At 38.9% G+C, this 24210-nt stretch overlaps 1 protein-coding gene across 4 annotated transcripts; it reads right to left on the reverse strand.

The window, feature by feature from the left end:
* Positions 1 to 1426: 1426 nt before the first annotated feature.
* On the reverse strand, positions 1427 to 23126 carry LOC136876203 (uncharacterized). 4 transcript variants are annotated; one of them, XR_011018456.1, is made up of 4 exons: positions 19563 to 19577; positions 17769 to 18048; positions 8722 to 9318; positions 1427 to 1609 (listed from the first exon to the last, which is right to left on the reverse strand). XR_011018456.1 is itself a non-coding variant. In XM_067149954.2 (4 exons), the coding sequence occupies exons 3-4, from the start codon at positions 9253 to 9255 to the stop codon at positions 1580 to 1582; spliced, it is 564 nt and encodes a 187-aa protein (XP_067006055.2). In that variant the 5' UTR covers positions 9256 to 9318; positions 17769 to 18048; positions 22973 to 23076; the 3' UTR covers positions 1427 to 1579. The 4 variants fall into 4 exon arrangements, 2 of the variants coding, with proteins under 2 accessions (XP_067006055.2, XP_067006054.2); XR_011018457.1 differs by lacking the exon at positions 19563 to 19577 and adding an exon at positions 18830 to 18844; XM_067149954.2 differs by lacking the exon at positions 19563 to 19577 and adding an exon at positions 22973 to 23076.
* Between the last annotated feature and the right edge of the window lie 1084 nt (positions 23127 to 24210).

The raw sequence follows: 24210 nt of genomic DNA on the forward strand, positions 1-24210 counted from the left end.
CAACTAGATCATGCATTGAATGATGGTGATAAGCAGAGATAGTTTGAATTTTGTGTGGAAGCCACATTAAATATTTGCAAACAAATCTTGAGGTTATGTCACTTTAAATAAATTACCTAAAATAATTATGTATATGGAGTTATTTAATGTTACCTTCAGGAAACTAATTTTGAAGAACCCTGTATACTGCCCTTTGTGTAGCAGTGATGGAGTTTGATATTGAAATGGGGCCGGGGAAGGAATAGCAACGTACGACCTTTGCGTCATCCAGGGATGTGCCACTGGATTGCCTGCTCGAGCAGGCTCGAGTGCTGATGTCACGAACCGGTGTGGCGAGCTTGTTCGAGCAAGATCGAGCAGCACAGAATTCCCTCATGACGCAGGCTTGCATGCGCTCTAAGCAGGACGTGTGTGTTGTGATTCAAGCCACACTTCTGTCTTCACTCATTCTCTTTGGTCTTCGCATTCCAGCACTACATTGTAGAAGAGTAATTAGCGACCATTCTACAGAAGTATAGACGTACCATAAGTCGTAGTGGATGCATCAGTTTATTAAACTCATACATGCCCCAGAATAAATTTTTGTTATCAAACTGAACTGACTTCTCGACATGAAGACGAGCTCTGCATAGTGATAAAATTTCTGTGGTTTTCCTGTCGTTACTTGGTCGCTACTTCCATTTCTGATTCTTCTGATCATTGGATGTATCATTTTAATAACATATTCTTTTCAGTTTTATTATAGTGCTATGATACTATTTCTCCTACACGAAGATGCGTTTATACACAATACACCATTGGTATGATGGGAGCTTCGATATTTAATTTGTATCCATTCAATTTATAATTATTTTGCTGTCGTATATGCTAATTAGGAAAAGGGAAATGAGGGAGAATAGTCATAATAAGAATAAAATTTGAACAGAACTGAAGTCCTGAGTCCGATAGGATATAACTGAACTTTCAGGATTTTTTAAATTACATCTCACAATCTTTAGATATTGCATGTTGCAAAAAATGCATCACTGGACACATAGGGCTGGTATTATGTTCATGTAATTCTAGTAGATTAGTCATTAATAATTCAACATATTTTGATATAAAGTTATTCTATTACCACAAACATGTGGTATTTGATATCAAAGAGCAAAGAAGATTGCCACGCAACTGATTTAGTACAAGGATATCACTCATAGATGGCAGGCCATACTCCTGCTCGAGTACTGCTCAACCTACATCGAGCAGTGATGTCATCAGTCATAATATCTTTTAAAATAAAACCACCAGAACTTGTACAGTACAAACAAAAATAATTTTTAAAGCAACCAGTTTTATATGGATCATTCTGTAGTTTCCAATTGTGAATTCAACCTTCCAGTACTACAGGATCTGTTCAAGGTAATACAAGAAAGAAATGAAACTACTGTTCATTAAAGAAAAGGCTTTATTTCATTTTAGAAAAAATATTTTTTCAGATGTAATATAAATTGTGTTTATTACTAAACACACAATATTATCATAATATGTCATCATCTTCTTTTTCTTCTTGTCTTCCTCCTCCTCATCCTCCTCCTCTTGATTATCTCATCTGGAGATTCCTCTTTCCCTCCTGAAATGATAAAAAAGACAACAGATATTTAGTTTTATAGCTAAAAAAAAGAACATAATTCCCTAATTTTAAGACTCAAGACAAACTGAAAGTGTTTTTCCTAATTTTAAGATTAAAAAAAAAAAGACTAAGTCACCTCTGTACAGGCCATGAAGGCCTTTGGAGGAGTGGAAGGTAAAGGCTTCCACCATTGTGCGATAGATTGGTTAGCTCTACGCCCGGCTGCCTTTGCCCCCAGGAATTAACCTGGTACTCATTTTTGGTGTAAGCTGAGTGAACCTCAGGGCCAGATGCACCGCCGGAAGTTAAATCTTGTTTCTTAAATTTTACGACTTCCTGATGGGGATTCGAACCCACGTCCTTCCAGGTGAACCGAGCACGCCTTTACCGCCTCGGCCAGGCAGCCCCTCAATTTTAAGATTCAGATAAACAAATTTGTTTTAATAGCATCCCTGAAGAGAGAGAGAGAGAGAGAAAAAAAAAGGCAGATGTCAAAGGTGGGAAATTTCCATGCATATATTTGCAGAATTTAAATACCACTGCACTTCTGTATCATGTATAGTCAATTTCAAGTTCCAAAGGAATGATAGTAAATCTACTATACACAAATATGCCAACTCCCCAGATTTCAGCAGGATACTCCCTATTCTTGGTCCTCCCTCCCTGATCGCAGAGACTTATCTCCCAATTTTGAGAACAGGTTTAGTATTCCTGTATTTTTTGTAAATCTCAGATTTTTCCTCATTCTTTAAGTAGCTGGAGAGAATTGAGGTTCAGTGGGCACTGGCAAGACAGATGCAATCAGTTGGTGTTCTTAAATATGACAAAATCTCTAACATAATGCTTTTTATTTTATCATTTCCACATAGCAGTGCTGACTGTGAGACCATTTTTGAGCATATTTACAAGGATAAAAACTCTATTCAGATCAAAGCTTCCCAGAAAAGAATTCTGGAAAAAAATTAAACCTTAAAATCTGTTCAACAAGGCCAATATTTTGAGCATAAATTCAAAAATTTATGAAGAGGTTTAAGGCAGTTACAGTGAAAAGTCATGTGTTCTAAAGCTCATATACATGCAGTATTTTGGAATTTATAAAATTCATGTAATATTTCAGTATTAATTAATTAATTTATAAATATGAGAAATTACATAATTGAGTAGTATAACATGTTAAATATTCTTTAAAGTTACGTCATCAGTAATGTGTCCCAACATGTCGGGATATGCCACAAAAAAAATATTTAAAAAACCCCCTCTTGAATTTTGACTTTTGAAAGTTGGCATGTTTGTATACAGAGTGTTTGGGAGGTAAGTACAAATATTTTTTCTCTGGTTATGATAGCACCCTGAATACACATGATGTCAAAATAATGTCCTATTTTAAAAAAGTTAAAATTTGATGTTCTTAGCTCGGGAAGTATTTAATGATGAACAACCAAGACCTTTGCTGATACAGTATACATTACAATATTTTCTAGTGTAAAAACATTCACTTTTATATGGAGAATGCCTTTTTATGTTGAATAAAGACCACAAATCACAGTGCTTAGTGTGTCTTCAGTTTTGAAAGAGTAGAGCATGAAGGAACATTATAAGACAAACTATAAACAACATTTTGAATAACATTTGTGTGAATTAAAAAAATGTGCTATTTTTCCAGTAGGAAGTCATTTTTACCTCTTCTTACCTCGTGACTTATGAAATAATGAACGCTGAAAAACCATCACTATATAATTTGTGTATTTTTCTGCATGGATAAAACAAATTTCTCTAATTTAAACTTGGTGCTTAATAGGTATTAAGTTAGCAAACCCTGCCCTATATCTTCCTGTCCTATATTATTGAGGAGAAGGTTTGGAAAAGAGAGGGTGAAGGAAGCCAAGCACAAAGTGTCTTCAAGATCTGATGTTATACCTGTGGTATATACCACCTACGATGAGATAAAGGACGAAGCTGAATACGGGGGACAGTGCTTACAAAAACAAGGCATCGCCTTTAGAAACTAATAATAATAATAATAATAATAATAATAATAATAATAATAATAATAATAATAATAATAATAATAATAATAATAATAATAATAATAATAATACCTTCTCTTTAAACCAATGTCCACTACCATTATGCACACTGTTGAAGTGAATCCTCCGTAGTGCGATTTTCATAACAAAGAACGGGACAGATATGACGCAAGAGTGAAACAGCTTACTTGCATTGCCAAACTGAATTAGCTAATTTAAGGTCATTAGTTTCATGTGGTAAGCAACAACAAGAACATACTGGTAAATGGATTAATCAGTGTAATTTTTTCAAGTATTAAAGAACCATTTCTCAAACCTAACATCGTCGCCGTAAGACCTATCTGTGTCGGTGCGACGTAAAACAACTAGCAAAAAAAAAAAATCAAACCTAACAAAATGTGCAGTAATGTAAAACTATATAACAAGTACAACTCGATTTTGCAAGAGAGGTCAGTTAATGTGTGTGAGAATAAATAATATACAGCCATGCAACCATGATGTAGGAAGGACTCTCCACATCTCAGTAGGCAGACAGGCTAGCAAGTTGAATATCCAATCACGATTATGGAATGACAATTACATGGTGCTTCATATATTTATCTATCTGTCTATCTATCTCTCAAACACACACACAGACATATGCATGTGAAAATGTTACAACAAAATTGAAGACATTTTCTTCTACACATACAATAATTACATATTTATTTCTTATTTTAATGAATGGGAGTGGTCCTACTTCTACATTTAGCATAGTTTCTGTTAGGCATGTAAATGAGCAAATGATGTGGGTAGATTTATGAGTTGGAGGAATTAAGACAAGAATTGTCTGTCTATACACTCTGCAAGGGTGCAGATGAGGATAGAGTCGAAAGTTTTATGAAGCACTGAGTGACATTGTAGTCAGGGTCAACAGCAAGGATAGGATAGTACTAATGGGCGATTTCAATGCGAGAGTGAAGGTGATTGATGGCTAGGTGTGGGGAAGATATGGAAGCTAATTGGAATGGGAAGCTTTTACTGGACTTATGTGGAAGCACAGGATTTGTAGTTACGAATAAATTCTTCAAGCATACGGCTATTCATCGCTACACTTGCAAGGGTAGGGGCACCAGATTCATAATTGACTATATCATAACCAAGTTTGAATTCAGGAAATCTGTTAGGAATGTGCAGGTATTCCGGGGAGTTTTCGATGACTCAGACCACTATATAATCTATAGTGAATTAAGAATCTGTAGGGTTAGGATAAAGAAAGTGAAATCTGTCTGCAGACAAATGAGGGTAGAGAATCTGCAGGACAAGAAAATTAGATAGAAGTACATGGATATGATTAATAATAAGTTCTAAAGAATAGACAGTAAGCAAGTTCATGATATAGAAAGAGAATGGGTGGCATACAGGGATGTTGCAGGAGAAACAGCAGGGAATGCCTAGGAACAACTGTGTGTAAATATGGGAAAAGGGAAACATCTTGGTAGAATGATGAAGTGAGGGTAACTTGTATACTTAAAAGAAAGGCATATCAGAAATGGCTCTGAACCAGGACTGATTGAGCCAGGAATTGTACATATATGAAAGAAATAAATTGAAACAAATAACTGTTGAATCCAAGAAGAAGTTGTGGGAAGATATCTGTAATTACTTAAAAATGCTAAGTCAAGCAATAGGGAATAAAGAATAAAGAATCTTGGAATGGGAGAGAAAAAGGAAATGGGTAAATCAGGTGAACTCATAGTAGATCCCGGGGAATCACTGGACAAGTGGAAGGAATATTTTGAAAAATTTCTCAATGTAAAAGGAAATATTTTTGTTGATGTCGCTAACAATCAAGCTCATGGGAAGAGGACCAAGATATTAGTTACATAATAATAATAATAATAATTTAGTGTGGCTATTACTAGCCGAGTGCAGCCCTTGTAAGGCAGACCCTCCGATGAGGGTGGGCGGCATCTGCCATGTGTAGGTAACTGCGTGTTATTGTGGTGGAGGATAGTGTTATGTGTGGTGTGTGAGTTGCAGGGATGTTGGGGACAGAACAAACACCCAGCCCCCGGGCCATTGGAATTAACCAATGAAGGTTAAAATCCCCGACCCGGCCGGGAATCGAACCCGGGACCCTCTGAACCGAAGGCCAGTACGCTGACCATTCAGCCAACGAGTCGGACATTAGTTACATTACGCTTCAGGAAGCGGAAAGGATGGTAAATAAACTCATTGTCATATAGCTTCAGGAATAGATGAAATTAGACCTGAAATGGAGAAATACAGTGGTAAGGCAAGAGCAAAATTGCTTCGTAGCATAGAAAGATTAGCATGGAATGTTAGTAAGGTACCTTCTGATTGGACAAAAGTAGCGATTGCTTCCATCTCTAAGTAAGGGAACAGAAAGAATTGCAATAACTATTGAGGTATTTCATTGATCAGTATACCAGGCAAGGTGTTCAGTGGCATTTCAGAAGGGTATATGTGATCAATGGTTGAAAGTAACTTGGATGAAAAAGAAGTGAGGTTTCAGACCACAGAGAGGCTGTCAGGTTTTTGGTATACACCAGGTTTAAAAATGCTACGAGAAGAATAGACAGTTATGTTTCTGTTTCGCAGATCTGGAGAGGGCATAATGACAAGAGTAATGAGAGAAAGGATTTTAGCAGTACTGGGGGATTATAGGATTAAGAGGAGATTATTAAAAACAATGCAAAGCATTTATGCTTAGTGCGAGGGACTTACAGGAGTTAGACAAGACTGTAATCTTTCACCCTTGTTGTTCATAGTTTACACGGTACAGTTTACAGTTTACAGGTATAAAGTGGTGAGGAGGGATTCAGTTAGGTGGAAATGTAGCAAGGAGTTTAAAGTTAATGGCAGTCTGTGTTGAAAGCCTGCAGTCTAATATCTTGGAACTTGAAAATAGGTGCAATGAGGCTGATAAGAAAATTAGCCTTTCCAAGACTCAAGTGATATCAGTTGGAAAGAAACCTAAGAGAATTGAATGTCAGGCTGGGAATGCGAAACAGGAACAGGTAGATAATTTCGAGTATTTAGGAGGTGTAGTCTCCCAGGATGATGGTATAGTGAGTGAGATGTAGTGAGCTTGCAGTTGCGATCAACAGTATTCTGTAAGAAAGAAGTCAGCTCCCAGCGGAAACTACCTTTACTCCGGTCTGTTTTCACATCAACTTTGCTTTATGGGAGTGAAAGCTGGATAAACAAGCAAATATTATTTATAAGTAAGAGACATGAAAGTAGCAAGAATGGTTGTTGGTACAAACAGGTGGGAACAATGGCAGGAGGGTAGTCGGAATGAGGAGATGAAGGCTAAGTTAAGAATGAACTCGATGGATGAAGCTGAACACATAAACTGACTTGAGTGGTGGGGTCATGTGAGGTGAATGTGGGTTAGGATACCTAGGAGAATAATGGATGGTCATGGAGGGTAAGAGAAGAAGAGGGAAATGAAGACAACAATGGGTTAGACTCAGTTTCTAATGGGTGAAGTTTAGAGGTATATGGAACTAAACAAGGCCACAGATCTACCCATAATGGATTGTGGAGACATTTAGTAAATTCACAGAGGCTTGCAGACTGAATGCTGAAAAGCATAAGAGCCTATAATGAATATGTATGTATGTATTATACCCGTAACACGGTTCTCAATCAAAGTCCCCGATGTATGCGGAGTTATGCTACCCACCGAACACGCTTCCCCTGCGAACATGTCAGCTGTGAGCAGCGGGGAAGTGAGACGTCACAACTGGGTAACTTGGCCAAGGTTGTATTACGTCAGACGGAATGTTCCATTCTTTTCCATCGTTAATTTCTTCCAGATGGATTAATGATATGAAGAAATGAACCACATCACTGTGTAGCCTAATTTTTTATAGTCATAATTCCCAAGTTTCATGGAGATCCCTTAAAATGTACGAAAGATATTAGCAATTATAATTCCCAGGGGATACTGAATAAATAGGCAGGCATTTCATTTGTCAAGCCGTGCATATGATAATAAATGAGGCAGTGAGTGAGAGAGTGAGCTATGCCAAGCAGATGGAAGCATTCATGATGTACTCTGCCTGTCAGCTACGTAAGCTGGCCAATAACAGTGCCTGTTCTCAACCATGTGTTAGTTGTGGACAACATGATGGATGGTGAAGGGGAAGTAACAGTGAGTAATTGTGGAAAAAAGAAAATAAAGAGTTAGAAATGATGAGAAGTGGAAAGAAAAATGGCTTAAGTGTGTAGAAACATAGGATTAGAGGATATCAGTGATAAAATGGATAAGGTGGTTCCTGTAAAGCATCAAGGTGTTGGATGTATGTGCAGTGTGCAATCAGTTGCAGCTAATGTGAGCTGGTGTAAATACCAAGAAACTTATATAAAATGAAAAATATGATATATATTCTGTGTGTTCTATAAAACTGGTGAATATAATGCACAAAATGTTTTTATTTGAACTAATAAGTCAGCAATAATGCAGTAGTATTTACTCAAAGAAAATAATTCTAGAGGAAAGCACGTATCTTTCACATAGTCTGTGAAAATATCTGTCTTACTGGAAGGATATGATGTCCCTTCTACTGTATGTAGCACAGAATCACCATGCATTCCAGCCAGATGACTTGAGTTCAACTGAGGATGTTGAGGAAGACCCTGATATCTGAAGGTACTGCAATTTTTTCTATCTGCTTGGTAAGATGGTTCAATAATGGAATTACATCCTGTAAATCATTTTTCTAATGAGTTTGAAATGTATACTTTGAGATGGTAATAAATAATAATATATGTTAACAGGAACATTTTTCTCATTGTTACGGCAAACAAAAGAATCAACATATATAAGTTCCATCTAATTCTGGCATCTATCTCTCTCACTCATTGCCTCAAATGGTAAAATTGTAACTATGAAGTGGCTATATGTTTCCAGTAGCACACGCTGGCAACTGTCACCTAATGCCCAGTAGGAAACAATCTCTCATATTCTTTCTTTTGCAAATTGGGCTGAAATAGTTCTTGATGGTGGAGGAGGGGGAAACAGACACTACTGTGCTTTGTTTGCATATACATTTGGAAGAGTAGTCTACTTACCATGTTAGACACTAGCACTACGCTCTCCTTTTCCTGGGCTGCAGGAGCATCTTGGTCCACCTTTGTGCCCATGATGGAACATGCGGCTGTGGTGTGGCCCACCATGGCCTTTTCCATGGTGATGTGGCCCACCATGGTGTTTATCCTGGTGCTGAAGTCCACCATGTGGTCCTCCTTTATGGGGCCCACGGCAAGAAGGGCCACCAAGAGGTCCTCCTTCATGAGGTCCATGGCAAGAAGGGCCACCAAGAGGTCCTCCCTCATGAGGTCCACAGCAAGAAGGACCATCAGAGGGTCCAAAAGATGGTAGTGGTCCACGACGAAAGGGGCCTTGATCAGATCCACAGGACTGCTGCCCCCAGAATGGAAAGTGACCATGGTGGTGGTGACCATGTTTACCATGGTGGTGACCATGCTTACCATGGTGGTGACCATGCTTCCCCTTGTGCTTAAAGCAATGACCATGTTTCCCATGTTTAAATCCATGCTTTCCATGTTTTCCATGATGCATATGACCATGGTGATCCATGCCATATCCTAGGGGACCATGGTGGGGTCCAAAGTGGCGAGATATACACTTCATAATTGCCGGCAAATCTGTGAATAAAATTATTAAAAAATTAGTACAATATTTAGCTGGTCAATCAACACAATAAGCTTTAAGACAAGGAAATCGTATCAGAAAAAAAATTCTCAATAAAATGCAACAAGTATGTTTGTCTATGTTACTTGGACAAATATAATTTAAGTTTAAGTTCAATGTAGCTTTCTGTTTCTACTGAATGGAATAATTATATTTTTATAGATGAAATAAACTTTCTTTTGTAATTCCTTCCATCATATGTTGAATTGAATGGAATTCAATTTTCCATGGATTCACAACAGATAAGATGTGTTTTAAAATCTTCTCCCCCTGCTGAGTCTGAGACTGATTCTACTGGATTTATGTCACTTTTCTCTCTTTCATCTTTCTGAGTAGGCCTCAGTTGTTCTCTTGATATTAAGTCTGAGGAGCTGGGCATTTGTTCCTTGTCTCCCATTCAATAATATTTCTCTGTATTTAATTTAAAGATTCATTTACAGAGGAGTCGGGACTCCTAAGTAATGATTTAGTGTGGCTATTGCTAGCCTGGTGCAGCTCTCATAAGGAAGACCCTCCAATGAGGGTGGGTAGTATCTGCCGTGTATAAGAAACTGTGTGTTATTTTGGGGGAGGATAGTGGTGAGTGTTCTTTTTTGTAAATCCAGGTCTATGGCCGAGTGAGATCCAGGTCTATGGCCAAGTGGTGAGCCTTCGGTCATTCGTTCCTGGGCTGAATTCCTGACTGGGTTGATGGACTGGGTGTTCATTCTCTTGCCAACATTTTCTTAATCAAGGCTATATGACCTCACAGTTTATGGAACAACTAATAACACACTTTTATAGTTAGTAGTCATCACAAACATGTTGCTGTTGACATTACTAATAAATTTACATGGTAAGTTATTGGCTGGTTATTACTCATACCTACAACATACTGCAAAAACTTCCAAATTTTTAAAGATAAGTACTTAATTTTATGGTAATATCATGCTTCTGGGAGACATAGAGAATCACACTGCCTCTGCCAGAGTTAAGTGCATCCAGAAGAGGTAAATCTTAAAAATAAAATACTCTTTATAGGTAGCAGGTAGGGACCCTCTTTGGAGGCAGCCCTGCCCAGGGAGTGGTGCCCCTGCCTATGTGAGTCCCAGAGCACACTGACTCGGTGTGTATCATCTGGTAAAGGTCCCAGCTCAGGGTTACGAGTGAAGACCTCAACAGCAGTGAAGGCGGAGATGAAGATCATTGGTACAGCGGAACTGGCGGAAGAGGCATCCTTGCTTTATGAGATAGTAATAAAAAGCATTCGCGAAGATAGTCAACAGCTTCAGCAGTGGATGAGGAATTTGGATCCCAACGGTGAAGAAGGTGGAAGAACTATCTTTGAAATGTAAATCCACACATGTCTGATCTCGCAGCGGGTGGTGTTGTGGTCAGCGTCTGTATCCAGGTCAGGGTCGGCTGTTTAAGCATGCTCCAGGTTTTACCAATCTGGTTCTGATTTTTGTGGGACCTACGGCTTCCACCCTCATGTGAAATGATTCACACAATCTACCATGATGGTAAAACGCATGTCAGAAACTACCCCAACGGTAAAATCCAGGGCCAGTTAGAGTCTGGTCTAAACAGGGCATTGGATTCTGGGGGCCCTGCACCATCATGTTGGGAGCAGTCGGAGGATCCCTCACCCTGCAAGATCAGGACCAAGAAAAAACACTTCTTTGGTACAATGAATGTCAATACCCTCCTAAGAGTCGGTAAACAGATGGAACTTATCAAAGAACTGGCTACTCGCTGTACAGGAAACAAGATTCCCATTAAATGAAGTATCTATGATGGGCAAGTACAAGATAATAAAGGGCCAACCAGCGATCAGAGAATATAAAATGGGTAATAAAAGGAAATCACCTTCAATTCTAGGAACAGCATTTTTTGTTCACAGTTCAATTATAGATGCAGTAATTGATTTTCGATCACCTTCCCCTAGGCTTTCCATCTTAACCTTGAAGAGTGGAAACAAATCATATGCAATCTTCAATGGGCATGCACCTACTAATGAGGACAATAAGAAAAATCCAGATAAAGTCGAAGAATTCTAGTCTCTCCTAGAAAAAGAGTTGTTGGAAACTCTGGAACATATCATTAAAATATTAATGGGTGATTTTAATGCTCAAGTTGGCAAGGAAAGAAAATACAGGAAAATAATTGGCAGTTATCCTGGGCATATAAGAACCAATAGAAATGGGGAAAGGCTTATTGAAGTGTGTGAAGCATTCAACCTCAAGTTAATGTCCATCCAATTCAAGAAAGAAAGGAAGAAATTAATGACATGGTGTTCACCCAATCCCATGTTAGGGGAGTTCCAAATAGATCATGCAGCCGCATCGAGCCCGGCAGAGATTTTGAACGTTAAAGTGCAAAAAGATGCAAACATAGATTCTGACCACTACCTTCTTAGAGTCAAGATAAGGTTTATTCCAAAGTCCTTCAAGAGACCTTTACCCAAAATTAAGAAATATCGAACTGATGAACTCAAGCTAAACCAAGAGATTGTCGAGAACTATCAACGAGAGGTTGAGGTCTAGGAATCTTCGAAATGGAATGAGATGGTAAGGAGGATTCAAGAAGCAGCTGAAAAGACTATAATGATCACCAAAAAGAAGAAACATCCATGGTGGAATGACAATTGTGAAGTAGCCTTACGGGAAAGATCTAAAGCGTGGAATAAATGGTGTACTAATCAGAGGAATTTCGAAGACTTCAAGGAACAACGGAAACACACAGCAAAAATTCTTTGGAATATGAAAAGGAAGTATGAGAAAGAACAGCTGCACAACATAGAAGAAGATTTCAAGAGAAACAACACAAGAGATTTCTACAGAAGGTTTAAAAACAAAATCAAATATTCTCCCCTGGTAATCTATGTTTTAAAAGTGAAAAAGGGAAACTCATTATTGGTGACAAGAAGAATTGTGAGTATCTGCCAACTATTTCCAGAATCTTCTGAACTGTGAACTGCCTGAAGATGGATTGCTGTTTGGAGAGCCTCAATTCAAGTTGAAGGATTCAATACCACCAAATAAGGAGGAAATTAGGGACGTCATTAAGCAACTGAAAAACAACAAAGCTCCTGGAAAAGATTCAATTACTCAGAGTTATTCAAATTTGCAGGTGAAAATATAGTGGAAAAACTAGAGGAATTATTCGCTTTTGTTTGGGAAAAAGAAGAAATACCAAGTGATTGGAAGAATGCACTCATTCATCCTTTACATAAAAAAGGGGACCAAACCAATGTCAACAACTAACAGAGGTATCTCCCTTCTCCCTATAGCATACAAAATCCTATACAAAACATTGAAGCGGAGGCTTGAAACACATCTAGATAAACAAACTGGTGAATACCAGGTCGGGTTCAGTAAAGGCCGTTCATGTGCTGAGCAGATTTATATTCTAAAATCACTTATAAAAATAAGATCAATGAGAAATAAGAAGAGGACAATCATAACCTTCGTTGATTTCAAAAAGGCATATGATTCCATAGATCGTGGAATGCTCATGAACGTTCTGCAGGAGTTTGGAGTGGATGAGAAATCTCTGGCCATAATTCGACTATCTCTTACAAACACCTTTTCTCAAGTCAAATTTATGGGTGAACTCTCAAATCCATTTGACATAAAAACGGGTTTGAGGCAAGGAGATAGCCTTTCTCCACTACTCTTTAATTGCATTTTAGAAAAAGTTATTAGGGAATGGAAGTTGAGAATGACTGAAAGTGGAATGAAGAATGGGGTAAAGATAGGTTGTGGAAAAAGTGCGATGATGTTGGACTGCCTTGCCTTTGCAGACGACGTCGTTCTTATTACAGACAACCGTCAAACAGCCAAGAAACAAGTTGAAGAACTACAAAATGTTGCAGTCAAAACAGGGATAAGAATCTCTTTCAAAAAACGACATTCATGGATTCTATAAAAAAAAGGTGACATGGACAGACTTGTTACACTGTATGGGGATATCCAGCGTGTGCAAAAAATTAAATACCTGGGAGAAATACTCACCCCCAGTGGAGATGAGAAGGAGGGATTAAAGGAGAGGGTGAGAAGGGTGGAGTTGGCATTCAGACTATGTCATGACACCTATAAATCCAAGTCCCTCTCAATTCAGGCCAAGTTAAAACATTACTGCACAGTGGTTAGAACAGAGTGCCTTTATGGAGCAGAAAACTTAACAAAGATGGCTGACCCAGTCCGTGAAAAAAGAGAAAGAAGATTCTTACGAAAAATCTTAGGCCCAAGAAAGTCGACGAGTGACCCAAACACATTTCGGTTAAGATTGAATTTGGAGCTCTACAAGACAGTAGAAAGAATCACGACTGTGATGAGGAAAAGGAGACTGACGTTTTATGGGCATATCAAAAGAATGAACCCTGAGAGATTGGCCAAAAGGATACTTCTTCTTCAGGAAAAGTGGAAAAAACACCCGGGATGGCTTACACAGGTGCACAATGACTTGGCTGAAATAGGTATCAAGGAGGAGGTTATAAAAGAAAGGGCATCATTTAGGAAGAAGGTTGCGGGATTGAGGGATGTGTCTAAAGAGCAACATGTGAAGCCATGGAACATCTCGGTGGAAGAACGAGCAAGAAGAAGTCAAAGACTTAAGAATCTTTGGCGAGAGTTCAAAGAGAAGGGTATCAGTCTGCGTGATAGAAGGAAGATTGTGTATTCGTGGCCCACAGGTGGCCGTATCGATAAATAATAATAATAAAATACCCTTTCATCAAGAAAATACTCAATATTTTCTTCCCAATTCTTATCTTATACTTCTTTGTTATAGGCCAGTGTGTGAATTATTTAGTGAAATGATCATTCTTAATTAGGCAAATAGCCTACAACATACTTTTTCTTTAATGAAAATCTTCTTTTAATTTTTATCTTATACTTCTTTGTCATTGGTCAGAAATTTGAACAATCCAAGAGAAGTGCCGCTGTTGCAAGTTCCAATTCCGGCCGCATTGCACGCGGCGCGCTGGAGCTTGTCGGTGACAGGACTATACTATCTAGACATGCTTCAAAACTGGTTATTTCCTCCAATGGAAGATGATTCTGATGGCTTCGTCTTTATGCAAGTCCGGCTCCATGGCTAAATGGTTAGTGTGCTGGCCTTAGGTCGCAGGGGTCCCGGGTTCAATTCCCGGCATGGTCGGGAATTTTAACCATCATTGGTTAATTTCCCTGGCATGGGGGCTGGGTGTATGTGTTGTCTTCATCATCATTTCATCCTCATCAAGACGCGCAGGTCGCCTACGAGCGTCAAATCAAAAGACCTGCACCTGGCGAGCTGAACCCGTCCTGGGATCTCCCGGCACTAAAAGCCATATGCCATTTCATTTCATCTTCATGCAAGATGGTGCCCCGCCTCATTTCTCTCAGCACTGACGGCAATTTAGAGTAGAGAAACACTTTCCACTGTCGACAACGGAATTGTAACAATGATGCTCAGTAACCTAACGCATTCATTGAATGTGTCTTGCATATTGTTGCGCAGGAAAAGTTGCAAAAGTGCCGCAGCACCATCTGCCGCACGACGTCTACCCTGGAATATAACACTTCAAGTTCGGTCCTGAGTCTGGCTTTGTTCACTTTCGGGTACGTGTTTATGGTTGACGCGAATTTTTTTTCCGGAAAGCGAGTACAAAATTCTCCAAAACTTGATACCCGAAAAAGGTTGGCAGCTGCTAAATGGACTGTGAAACGAAATCTTTCTTTTGCATGTAGTAAAATAGTATCACACATTTCCAAAACAGCGATTTGGTTTCGTTGCTGGAAAGTTAGCTGCTGCTTAGGAGGAACTGGAGCTTCGTAGTCATCAGTTTCCTCTCAATCAGAGCGAATGCTTCTGATGTAAGGAACAAAGTTCGCTAGGAATTCAGATGCCAAGACAGGGTCAATATTACGCATCTGAATTTGGGAGAACAGTATATCAACGTGAGGCAAACTCTATGGAAGAAATTCCAGCCAATATATGAAGTCAGCGTCGTTCAGTAATCTGATAAATCCAGAAGCTTGTCCTACAGAGTTTTGATCTGTCTCTATTTCGCATATTGTTTGGAAGCATTCAATCAGGACGTCTCTGTTTTCAAACACTGTATTGACAAGGCGGGTCTGAAAGTTCCAACGTGTTAGAGCTGCTTTTGGCAAATGGCGCATTACAACTGTATCTAGTAGTTCGGTGCGTTTACTAGAGCGACTGTAAAAGAAGGAAATTCCCTGAATATCACTGAAAAATATCTTCACTTCTTTTATATCAGACGTGGCTTTCTGCATAATCAAATTTCCTACATGAGCATAACAATGAACAAAATTAGCTTCATTTTATACTTCCTTTATGCGTGCTTGTACACTAGTCTGTGCACCGCTCATTACACTAGCCCCATCAAATTTATGACAAATTAGTTTTTCAGGGGTTTTGTCAATACCCAACTTACTTAGTTCACTGAAAATCACAGAGCTTATACCTTCAGCTGTATGACTGGGTGCCAGAAAGAAACCCCAAAACCGCTCATGTATTTAGCCATTTATATGATAGCGAAATATAAGCACCATGTGCATTTTCGTTGCATTGTCGGTTGTTTCATCTACTTGGATCACTAAGTAATTAGTAGCACTAATTTCTTTTATTATACAAGCATAGCATCAAGTATATCATTCTGTATCGTCTTCGACGTACACTTAAAAACTGTTGCAGATTCTAAATGTTCTTTCATTGCGATATCCAAGCTTGCTACAAAGTCAACTAAACCGTGAAATATTCCAGGATTGTTTGAATCGGTTGATTCATCATGGCCGCGGAGCGCAAGTTCAAACACACTGCAGAATTTCACACAATCAATCAGACGAGATAAAAATATATCTATTTTTGTCGACCTATTCGTGCTGTTTATGAAGTGGAAGTCTGTACCCACTATCAAGTTGCATCCTTATGTCCAGGTCACCTAGAAGTGCGAGATCCATTTCGTTGTTTAAATGTTTCTTCAATTCACTGTGTTTTTTCAGTTTTTCATTCAAATGCTTGAAATTATTGACACCTGTTGTGCTCCACGCATCGTCACCACCGAATAGAAGGCAAGGAAAACAAAACAAAAATGAATTTCTCTTTTCGCATCCATATAACCATTTTGCTTCAGCATATATACCACTATTAAATTTTCTGTTGAAATTCCTGTTTTTTTCCTTCCATCTGCTGCACAATAATCATATCAGGTCGCGGTGGTCCTAAACTCTTGGCACGAACTCTGGTCTCAAAATTTAATTGCTTTCCAATTAACTCACTGACTTTATTCATTTTGAAATAAACAAGCACACAAATACACAAATTATAACACTGAAGAGAATCCATGTCACACCCAATGTTATTGTAACCAACTTATCAACAGCACCTCAAGCAAAAGAGAATGTGTATAAGTGCTGGAACAAAATGTTACTGTTGCTAATTATTGGTCACTTGGTTATCTTATATAACTTATATCAGCTATAGAAACATGGTAACCTCATTTAAGATAACTTATTTTAATAATTCAAACATCTGAAAACACCTAAATCCCTGCAGGAGCGATATGAACGCATTTTTTAAATAAACAAGACTAAAATATTATTAGATTTACTTTAGTTACAGAATTGGTGAATTGGCTACACTGATGTTTGTAAAGCGTGGATATTTCTCGTTATCTGTTATTTGCTCTATGCACATGCACTGCAGAAGTCCTCAAGAATCTGAGTGGCCAACCTGAAGCACTCCCCGTCGCCCGCTCACCCACACAAGTCCACAGTTGTCATGGACGTTCACCATCTTCAAATACTGTGTTCTAATGCGCAGGCGCGTCATTTGGGCATGAGACGGTCTGGTGCCCAGAGCTGCACAGTTCACCTGCCACTCGCCTCGCAAGGCTCCTGCAGTCATTGCCGCACTGATAGCAACAGCTTGTCTCTTTATATACAAAAGGTATCCTCTCTTTGTGCTTAAAGACATGGTGGGTTTAAATACCTACCAAAATCTGTAATCCTGTTAAGAATATAACATTTTGTCATGATAATATTTGTAGAAATAATTCTGTTGTTTGGCTGTAGCCCAACTAAATTATAAATTATTTCCTGATATTCTGAGTGCAAAAACTTGACAGGGCACGTGCCCTTGTGCCCCTAACGGCCCACTGCCACTGGTTTCTTGCGTATGAACTTATGAAATGAACCTTAAAACATGCAATTTCCCCTTCAGGTACCTTTAACGGCACTAGAATTCAAGAAATTAAACACATAGTAACCAACCAATGAACTAACCAACAATAAATACAAACACTTAAAACAAGCAGCAAAAAAAAATAAAATAACACTTAAAACATAAAGTTGACTAGCTGAAGTAGAATAAACAAGAAAATATATTCACTTAATAAGAAAGGGTGTTTACTTACAGCAATAGTGTTCTCAGCCAGGAAACATTCTAGCCACCCTTATTATATATGCCACTTCCAGATTATGTGCATCACTCCCAAGTCTCAAGATGCCACAAAGTTACATATAGTTATCTAGATTTCTGCATCAACTCCAGTTTTCATTTCCACACAAACTTCTTGTTCTGAATGTGGCATAGATTATATGGGTATAATTCATTTTGGGTGTTAGCCTTACAGACTTTGATAGGGAGTTTACAGCATGAATTTTAGTTCTCCAGTTGTCTATCATTCTACTGTCCTGGAAGAAGATATATTCTAAAATATTTGAAATAAATACTTCACATTGATTTTATTTGAATTTTAACATGCATTTTCCCACTGTATTCCCCGGTAAATTTGTCGTGCATTTAATAACATAGTAGTGTTACGTGAGAGGGAAAGGTATAGGAGTAGAAGCCGAAGAGGGAATGGGTGTCTTTCTTTTAAGAGAACATGCAGGTATGGAGATAGGTACTTATGAAATTAGCTATGACTTGGAACACTTACATTCAAAACCGATATTATGGAAAGAATAGTTTTACGGCTTATGTAATACAGTGTTAAAAAATATGAATGTAAAAAACATCCGAGTAAAGATTTACATCGTCAGAAATTCCATACTGATGAACAGAAGTTAGTTAACAGAGAACAGATTAGTAACGACAAAGAACAGATTTATGACAATAGAGATAAGATTAGGCTATCGAAAACTGTTGAGTGTTTCCTTAGAATGCAAGAGAATTCATCAAAGCATTTTCATAAATGACTAACAATTATACACTGTAAAAATTTGCCTGTCATAACCTTTCAAAAATGTTGGCTGGAAAATGAAATATCTTCCTTTTAAGTGTTCTCCCACCAGTGAAGGCATGCATACTAGTTCATGAATGACTTACAGAATTAAAAATAGGCTTCGTGAGGATATTTCATATGATCTTTGTTTGAACTTATTCGAATTAAAAATAATTTATTTTTTAAAATTGTATGCATGCTGTAACTGTAGGCCTAATGTACAGTAAAGACAGAAAAAAAAAAAACACCTTTTGCTCATGCTTTTTATCTTGATGTGACAAGTAAGTTGATATAAATACATATGTTGGACAAACGAGAAATACTGTACTGTATATGTACCATCGATGCATGTAGGCATAATTATAAAAATGAAATGTTATAAATGCAGAAAATATTTTAAAATGTAAGCTAATATGAAAAGTATATTGGGAACAGAATACTTCCAACCTAGCAGCTAGATTTTTATTTTTATTTTATATACATCAGCACCGCCTCTGTGATGTTGTGATTAGTGTGCCACCCCCGGAGGCCCGGGTTCGATTCCCGGCTCTGCCACGAAATTTGAAAAGTGGTATGAGGGTTGGAACGGAGTCCATTCAGCCCAGGGAGGTTAACTGAGTAGAGGAGGGTTCATTTCCCACCTCAGTTATCGTCGAAGTGGTTTCTCACTTCTCCTCCAGGCAAATGCCAGGATGGTACCTAACTTAAGGTCAAGGCCGCTTCCTTCTGTCTTCTTGACTATCCCCCCAGAAGGCCCCTGTTCAGCATAGCCGATGAGGCCGCCCAGACGAGGTACTGGTCCTCCTCCCCAGTTGTATCCCCAACACCAAAGTCTCACGCTTCAGGAAACTGCCCTTTCGGCGGTAGAGGTGGGATCCCTCGCTGAGTCCGAGGGGAAAACCAACCCTGGAGGGTAAACGGATTACGAAAGGAAGAAAGAAAGAAAGAAAGAAAGAAAGAAAGAGTAGTCTATACATTTACAAAGGCCGGGCTGAGTGGCTCAGACGGTTGAGGCGCTGGCCTTCTGACCCCAACTTGGCAGGTTCGATCCTGGCTCAGTCCGGTGGTATCTGAAGCTGCTCAAATACGTCAGCCTCGTGTCGGTAGATTTACCGGCACGTAAAAAGAACTCCTGCGGGACTAAATTCCGGCACCTCGGCGTCTCCGAAAACCTTAAAAGAGTAGTTAGTGGGACGTAAAACAATTAACATTATTATTATTATTATTATTATTATTATTATTATTATTATTATTATTATTATTATTATTATTATTATTATTATTATTATTGCATCTACAAATGCTGGTATAGAGAACCTCGTCTCCAGTTTAAAAAAATATATATACGATCAGTATTTCATCGTAATAAGATTATGATTTTAAGTAAGTATAGCCACCATATAGGCTAATGTCCAAATTGACGTGAAGATGTGCTTTGGCCGAAGGAAAAAAATGCTTACTTTTAGCAAATACAGTAGAGACAACCTCTACTGTATTTGCTTTTAAGATTCAGGGATGAAATGCGAGGGTTAATTGTTTAAAATTAATAGTTAGCCCCAACTTTACACCTACCGTGGTGTTCCAGAGAAAGATCGGCGTACAGTGCCATTTATTTATTATACAGTCTTAAATAGAAGATATAAAAAATAGAAGCATTAAAAATGAATAGAGGAACGATAGACGCGACAAAAAATATTTTGAATTGATTTTGAGATATGGATCTTAACAAATCATATGATTCTGATTAAACCGAGCGAGTTGACCGTGCGTTTAGGGTTGCGCAGCTGTGAGCTTGCATTCGGGAGACAGTGGGTTCGAACCCCACTGGCGACAGTCCTGAAGATAGTTTCCCGTGGCTTACCGTTTTCATATCAGGAAAATGCCGGGTCTGTATCGTAATTAAGACCACGGTAGCTTCCTTCCTATTTCTAGCCCTTGCCAATCCCATCCTCGCTATCAAACCTATCGTGTCGGAGCAACGTTGAGCAAATCGTGAAAAAAGAATCTTCTCGCAAAATCCTACATAAATGAATCCGAAATCATCACGCCTCTACAATAATGATCACTACAATAACGTTTACGAAAACACGTTTAAACATCTAAAGACTCCCCCATGCCGCTAAAGCCCTGATGGGCCTTAATATATCAAGCGACCGCTGCTCAGTCCGAATGCCTGCATATTATGAGATGACACGTGGTCAGCGCGACGAATCCTTCTCGGTCGTTATTCTTCGCTTTCTGGACCGATGTCACCATCTTAACGTCTGATAGTTCCTCAACTGTTCTCATGTAGACCAAGTGGACCTCGAACCAGCACTCAGATCTAGGTAAAAATTCCTGAACTACGTGGCGGCGATTAGGGGACAGTCGCCCCGCGTTTTTATTCCATTTTAGCCGCCTGAAAGTAGGAATTATTTTAAAATGTACAAGCCCCGTTATCTTATGAGCTAATTCGTTGCTTTATTTTCTTTAATTATTAACAAACTCGGTACTTTTTTTGTCTGTAAATTTTTGCCCCCTCCACCTTTCCGCTTCCTAGTTCCCAATCGCCACTACTGCTGATCTTGCCCGGAATTGAATCAGGGACTTTTCGGTAAGAAGCAAACTAACTATCCCTAGACTGCGAGTTTAAATATGGTTGAAAGCTCGATTAACATGTGTATTTAATCAAATACAGTACAGTAGAGACTGTATTTGATTTAATTGAACGTCCTTTCAGTCACTACCGGTCATGACGGAACTCAACTGATATCCTTCAAATCACACCGAACTGAGCTTGTTATTTTTTTTTGCTAGGGGCTTTACGTCGCACCGACACAGATAGGTCTTATGGCGACGATGGGATAGGAAAGGCCTAGGAGTTGGAAGGAAGCGGCCGTGGCCTTAATTAAGGTACAGCCCCAGCATTTGCCTGGTGTGAAAATGGGAAACCACGGAAAACCATCTTCAGGGCTGCCGATAGTGGGATTCGAACCTACTATCTCCCGGATGCAAGCTCACAGCCGCGCGCCTCTACGCGCACGGCCAACTCGCCCGGTGAGCTTGTTATTAGTACTTTCCATCTTTTTTTTTTTTTATGTCCGGCTTTATGACTGAGTGGTCAGGATCGGTGCCAGATCGAGGGATTTTGGATGGAGGACTGGTTATTTGTACTATCTCCCATCATTCTTGCAACTTGCACACCGCAAACAGAACTACGGGTACCTTCTTCTTCTTCTTCTTCTTCTTCTTCTACCGATTTTCCCACATCTGTTAGGTCGCCGGTGCGAAGTGTGTCGAACACGTGGACCTGGGCCTGTTTTACAGTCGGATGCCCTTTCTGACGCCAACCCTATATGGAGGGATGTGATCACGATTACGTGTTGCTGTGGTGGTTGGTAGTTTAGTGTGTTGTGTGAATATGAAGAGGAAAGTATTGGAACAAACACAAACACCCAGTCACCGGGCCAGAAGAATCAATAAACGGGGTAATTTTTAAAGGCTTTATATATGAGATGTGCAGGAACCTGAGAGGAACAGTGTATTAAGCGGGCGTATATTATTAGCATTTTACTGTACTGTATATGTGAAAAAACATAAATTCACATGTTATTGTTAGAGATACGATGACGTCTGATTTACAATTAATGATTTGATGTAGATTATTCGTAGCAACCTTCATCAGATTCAGAAAGTGTTTGGACAAACACAAACACCTAGTCGCCGGGCCAGAAGAATTAAACAGAGGCGATTAAAATCACCGACCCGGCCGGGAATCGAATCCAGGACTCTCTGAACTGAAGGCCTCAACGTTCACCATTCAGCCAATGAGTCGGACAACTACGAGTACCTTCTATTACACCAATATGCAGCCGATGACCTAGATGTTAGGGCCCTCGAAACAACAATCATCAGCTAGCATGCTGTTTCCCATACACGGCAGATACCACCCCCCATCGTCGGAGGGTCTGTCTTACAAGGGCTCCCTGCACAAGAAATTATTATTATTATTATTATTATTATTATTATTATTATTATCATCATTATTATTAAATCCATTTAGGAAGGCTCGGCTTGTGCCGATAACATAATGGGCTGACTCGGCCTATTATTATTATTATTATTATTATTAGCTTATATATCTCTGTCATCTTACTGCAGTATCTTACTAAGTTAGAGTAGCCATGTTCCTATTAAGTCCTATTAAATCTGTCCCTTTTTTTTAAATAAATAAATGCATACTGTACATAAAAATAAAATGAATGAAACCTTACGGACAAAATACCTACATCGATACAAATGCTCAGTTAATTACTGGCAGTGGCGTGTATAAAAATCATGCAGCTATACAGGTAATCAATAACACAACAGTAAGGAACCGGTACCATTATTATGACAGATGTAGCGCTCACCTTTGTGTAGCCTGATGCACCGCTGACAACAGTCTGCGAACTCCCTGAATGAAGCCCCACTTATACTCAGCTCAGCTTTTATCAAGTGCTGCGGTGTCGCAACATTGTGCAATAGCTGGCTTACGTAAGGTCAACGTGACCGGACGCGTAAGAAATAAAGACAACAAAGATTACGCTAAATATGCAGGTAAAAATAGAATACAACAAATTTGGTTCGATTTCTCTCTCCGATTTCTTGCTTACAACTAATCTTTCTCTTTAATAATCGAGAAAATGACTTTTTAAAGGCTGTTGAACCAGGTTATAGCGTCCATACACCACCTAGCAGGAAAAATTAGAACTATGCTCTACCACGTAAGATAATAATGTGAAGGGCAAAACACTCTTTCTAACACCATATTAATCACTGACAGTATTATTTATTTATTTATTTATTTATTTATGTCTTTCTTTCTTTCTTTCTTTCTTTCTTTCTTTCTTTTTCTTACGTGATGTCGCAATGTTGTGCAATAGCTTACGTTAGTGAATCATGATTCGTTTCGTAAGCACATCATTATCTGAACGCTGACGTGTACCTTGGAGCTGACAAACAAGCTTGGCTGCATAGTCCGTAAGAAGATAATATTACGTGCGAAATTGCACGTAATGCGTATAGTGAAGGTTATAACCATGTTTTTCCCATATATGAATCTGATGACAGTTGCTACAAGTAATCTATATCAAATCATTCATTGTAAATCAGACGTCATCGTATCTCTAACAATAACATGTGAATCTATATAGTTTCACATATACAGTACAGTAAAATCCTAATATACACGCCCTCTTAATATACTGTTCCTCTCAGGTCCCTGCACATCTCATACATAAAGCCTTTAAAAAATACCCCGTTTATTGAATTTGAATCCTACCTGGAATATTTGCAATTCATTTTCAGCAATGCTAGAAAGGAAAAGTTTTGTTCTCGCCAGGGTAATTAATCTGTGAAGTATTCAGCCATTTACTTACTTGTTTTGCGAATTTTTGGCCCCGGTACCAGTGTTCTTAGTGATATGAGTCATAAACGACTCATTTATGCCTTTGCGAAATAAGTCGTTATTAACGACTAATATCACTTAGCCTACCTTATACCCTTTTCATCATCATCATCATCTGTTTACCCTCCAGGTTCGGCTTTTTCCCTCGGACTCAGCGAGGGATCCCACCTCTACCGCCTCAAGGGCAGTGTCCTGGAGCTT

This window comes from Anabrus simplex, chromosome 6, assembly GCF_040414725.1.
Source record: "Anabrus simplex isolate iqAnaSimp1 chromosome 6, ASM4041472v1, whole genome shotgun sequence".
NCBI classification, from domain to species: Eukaryota; Metazoa; Arthropoda; class Insecta; order Orthoptera; family Tettigoniidae; genus Anabrus; species Anabrus simplex.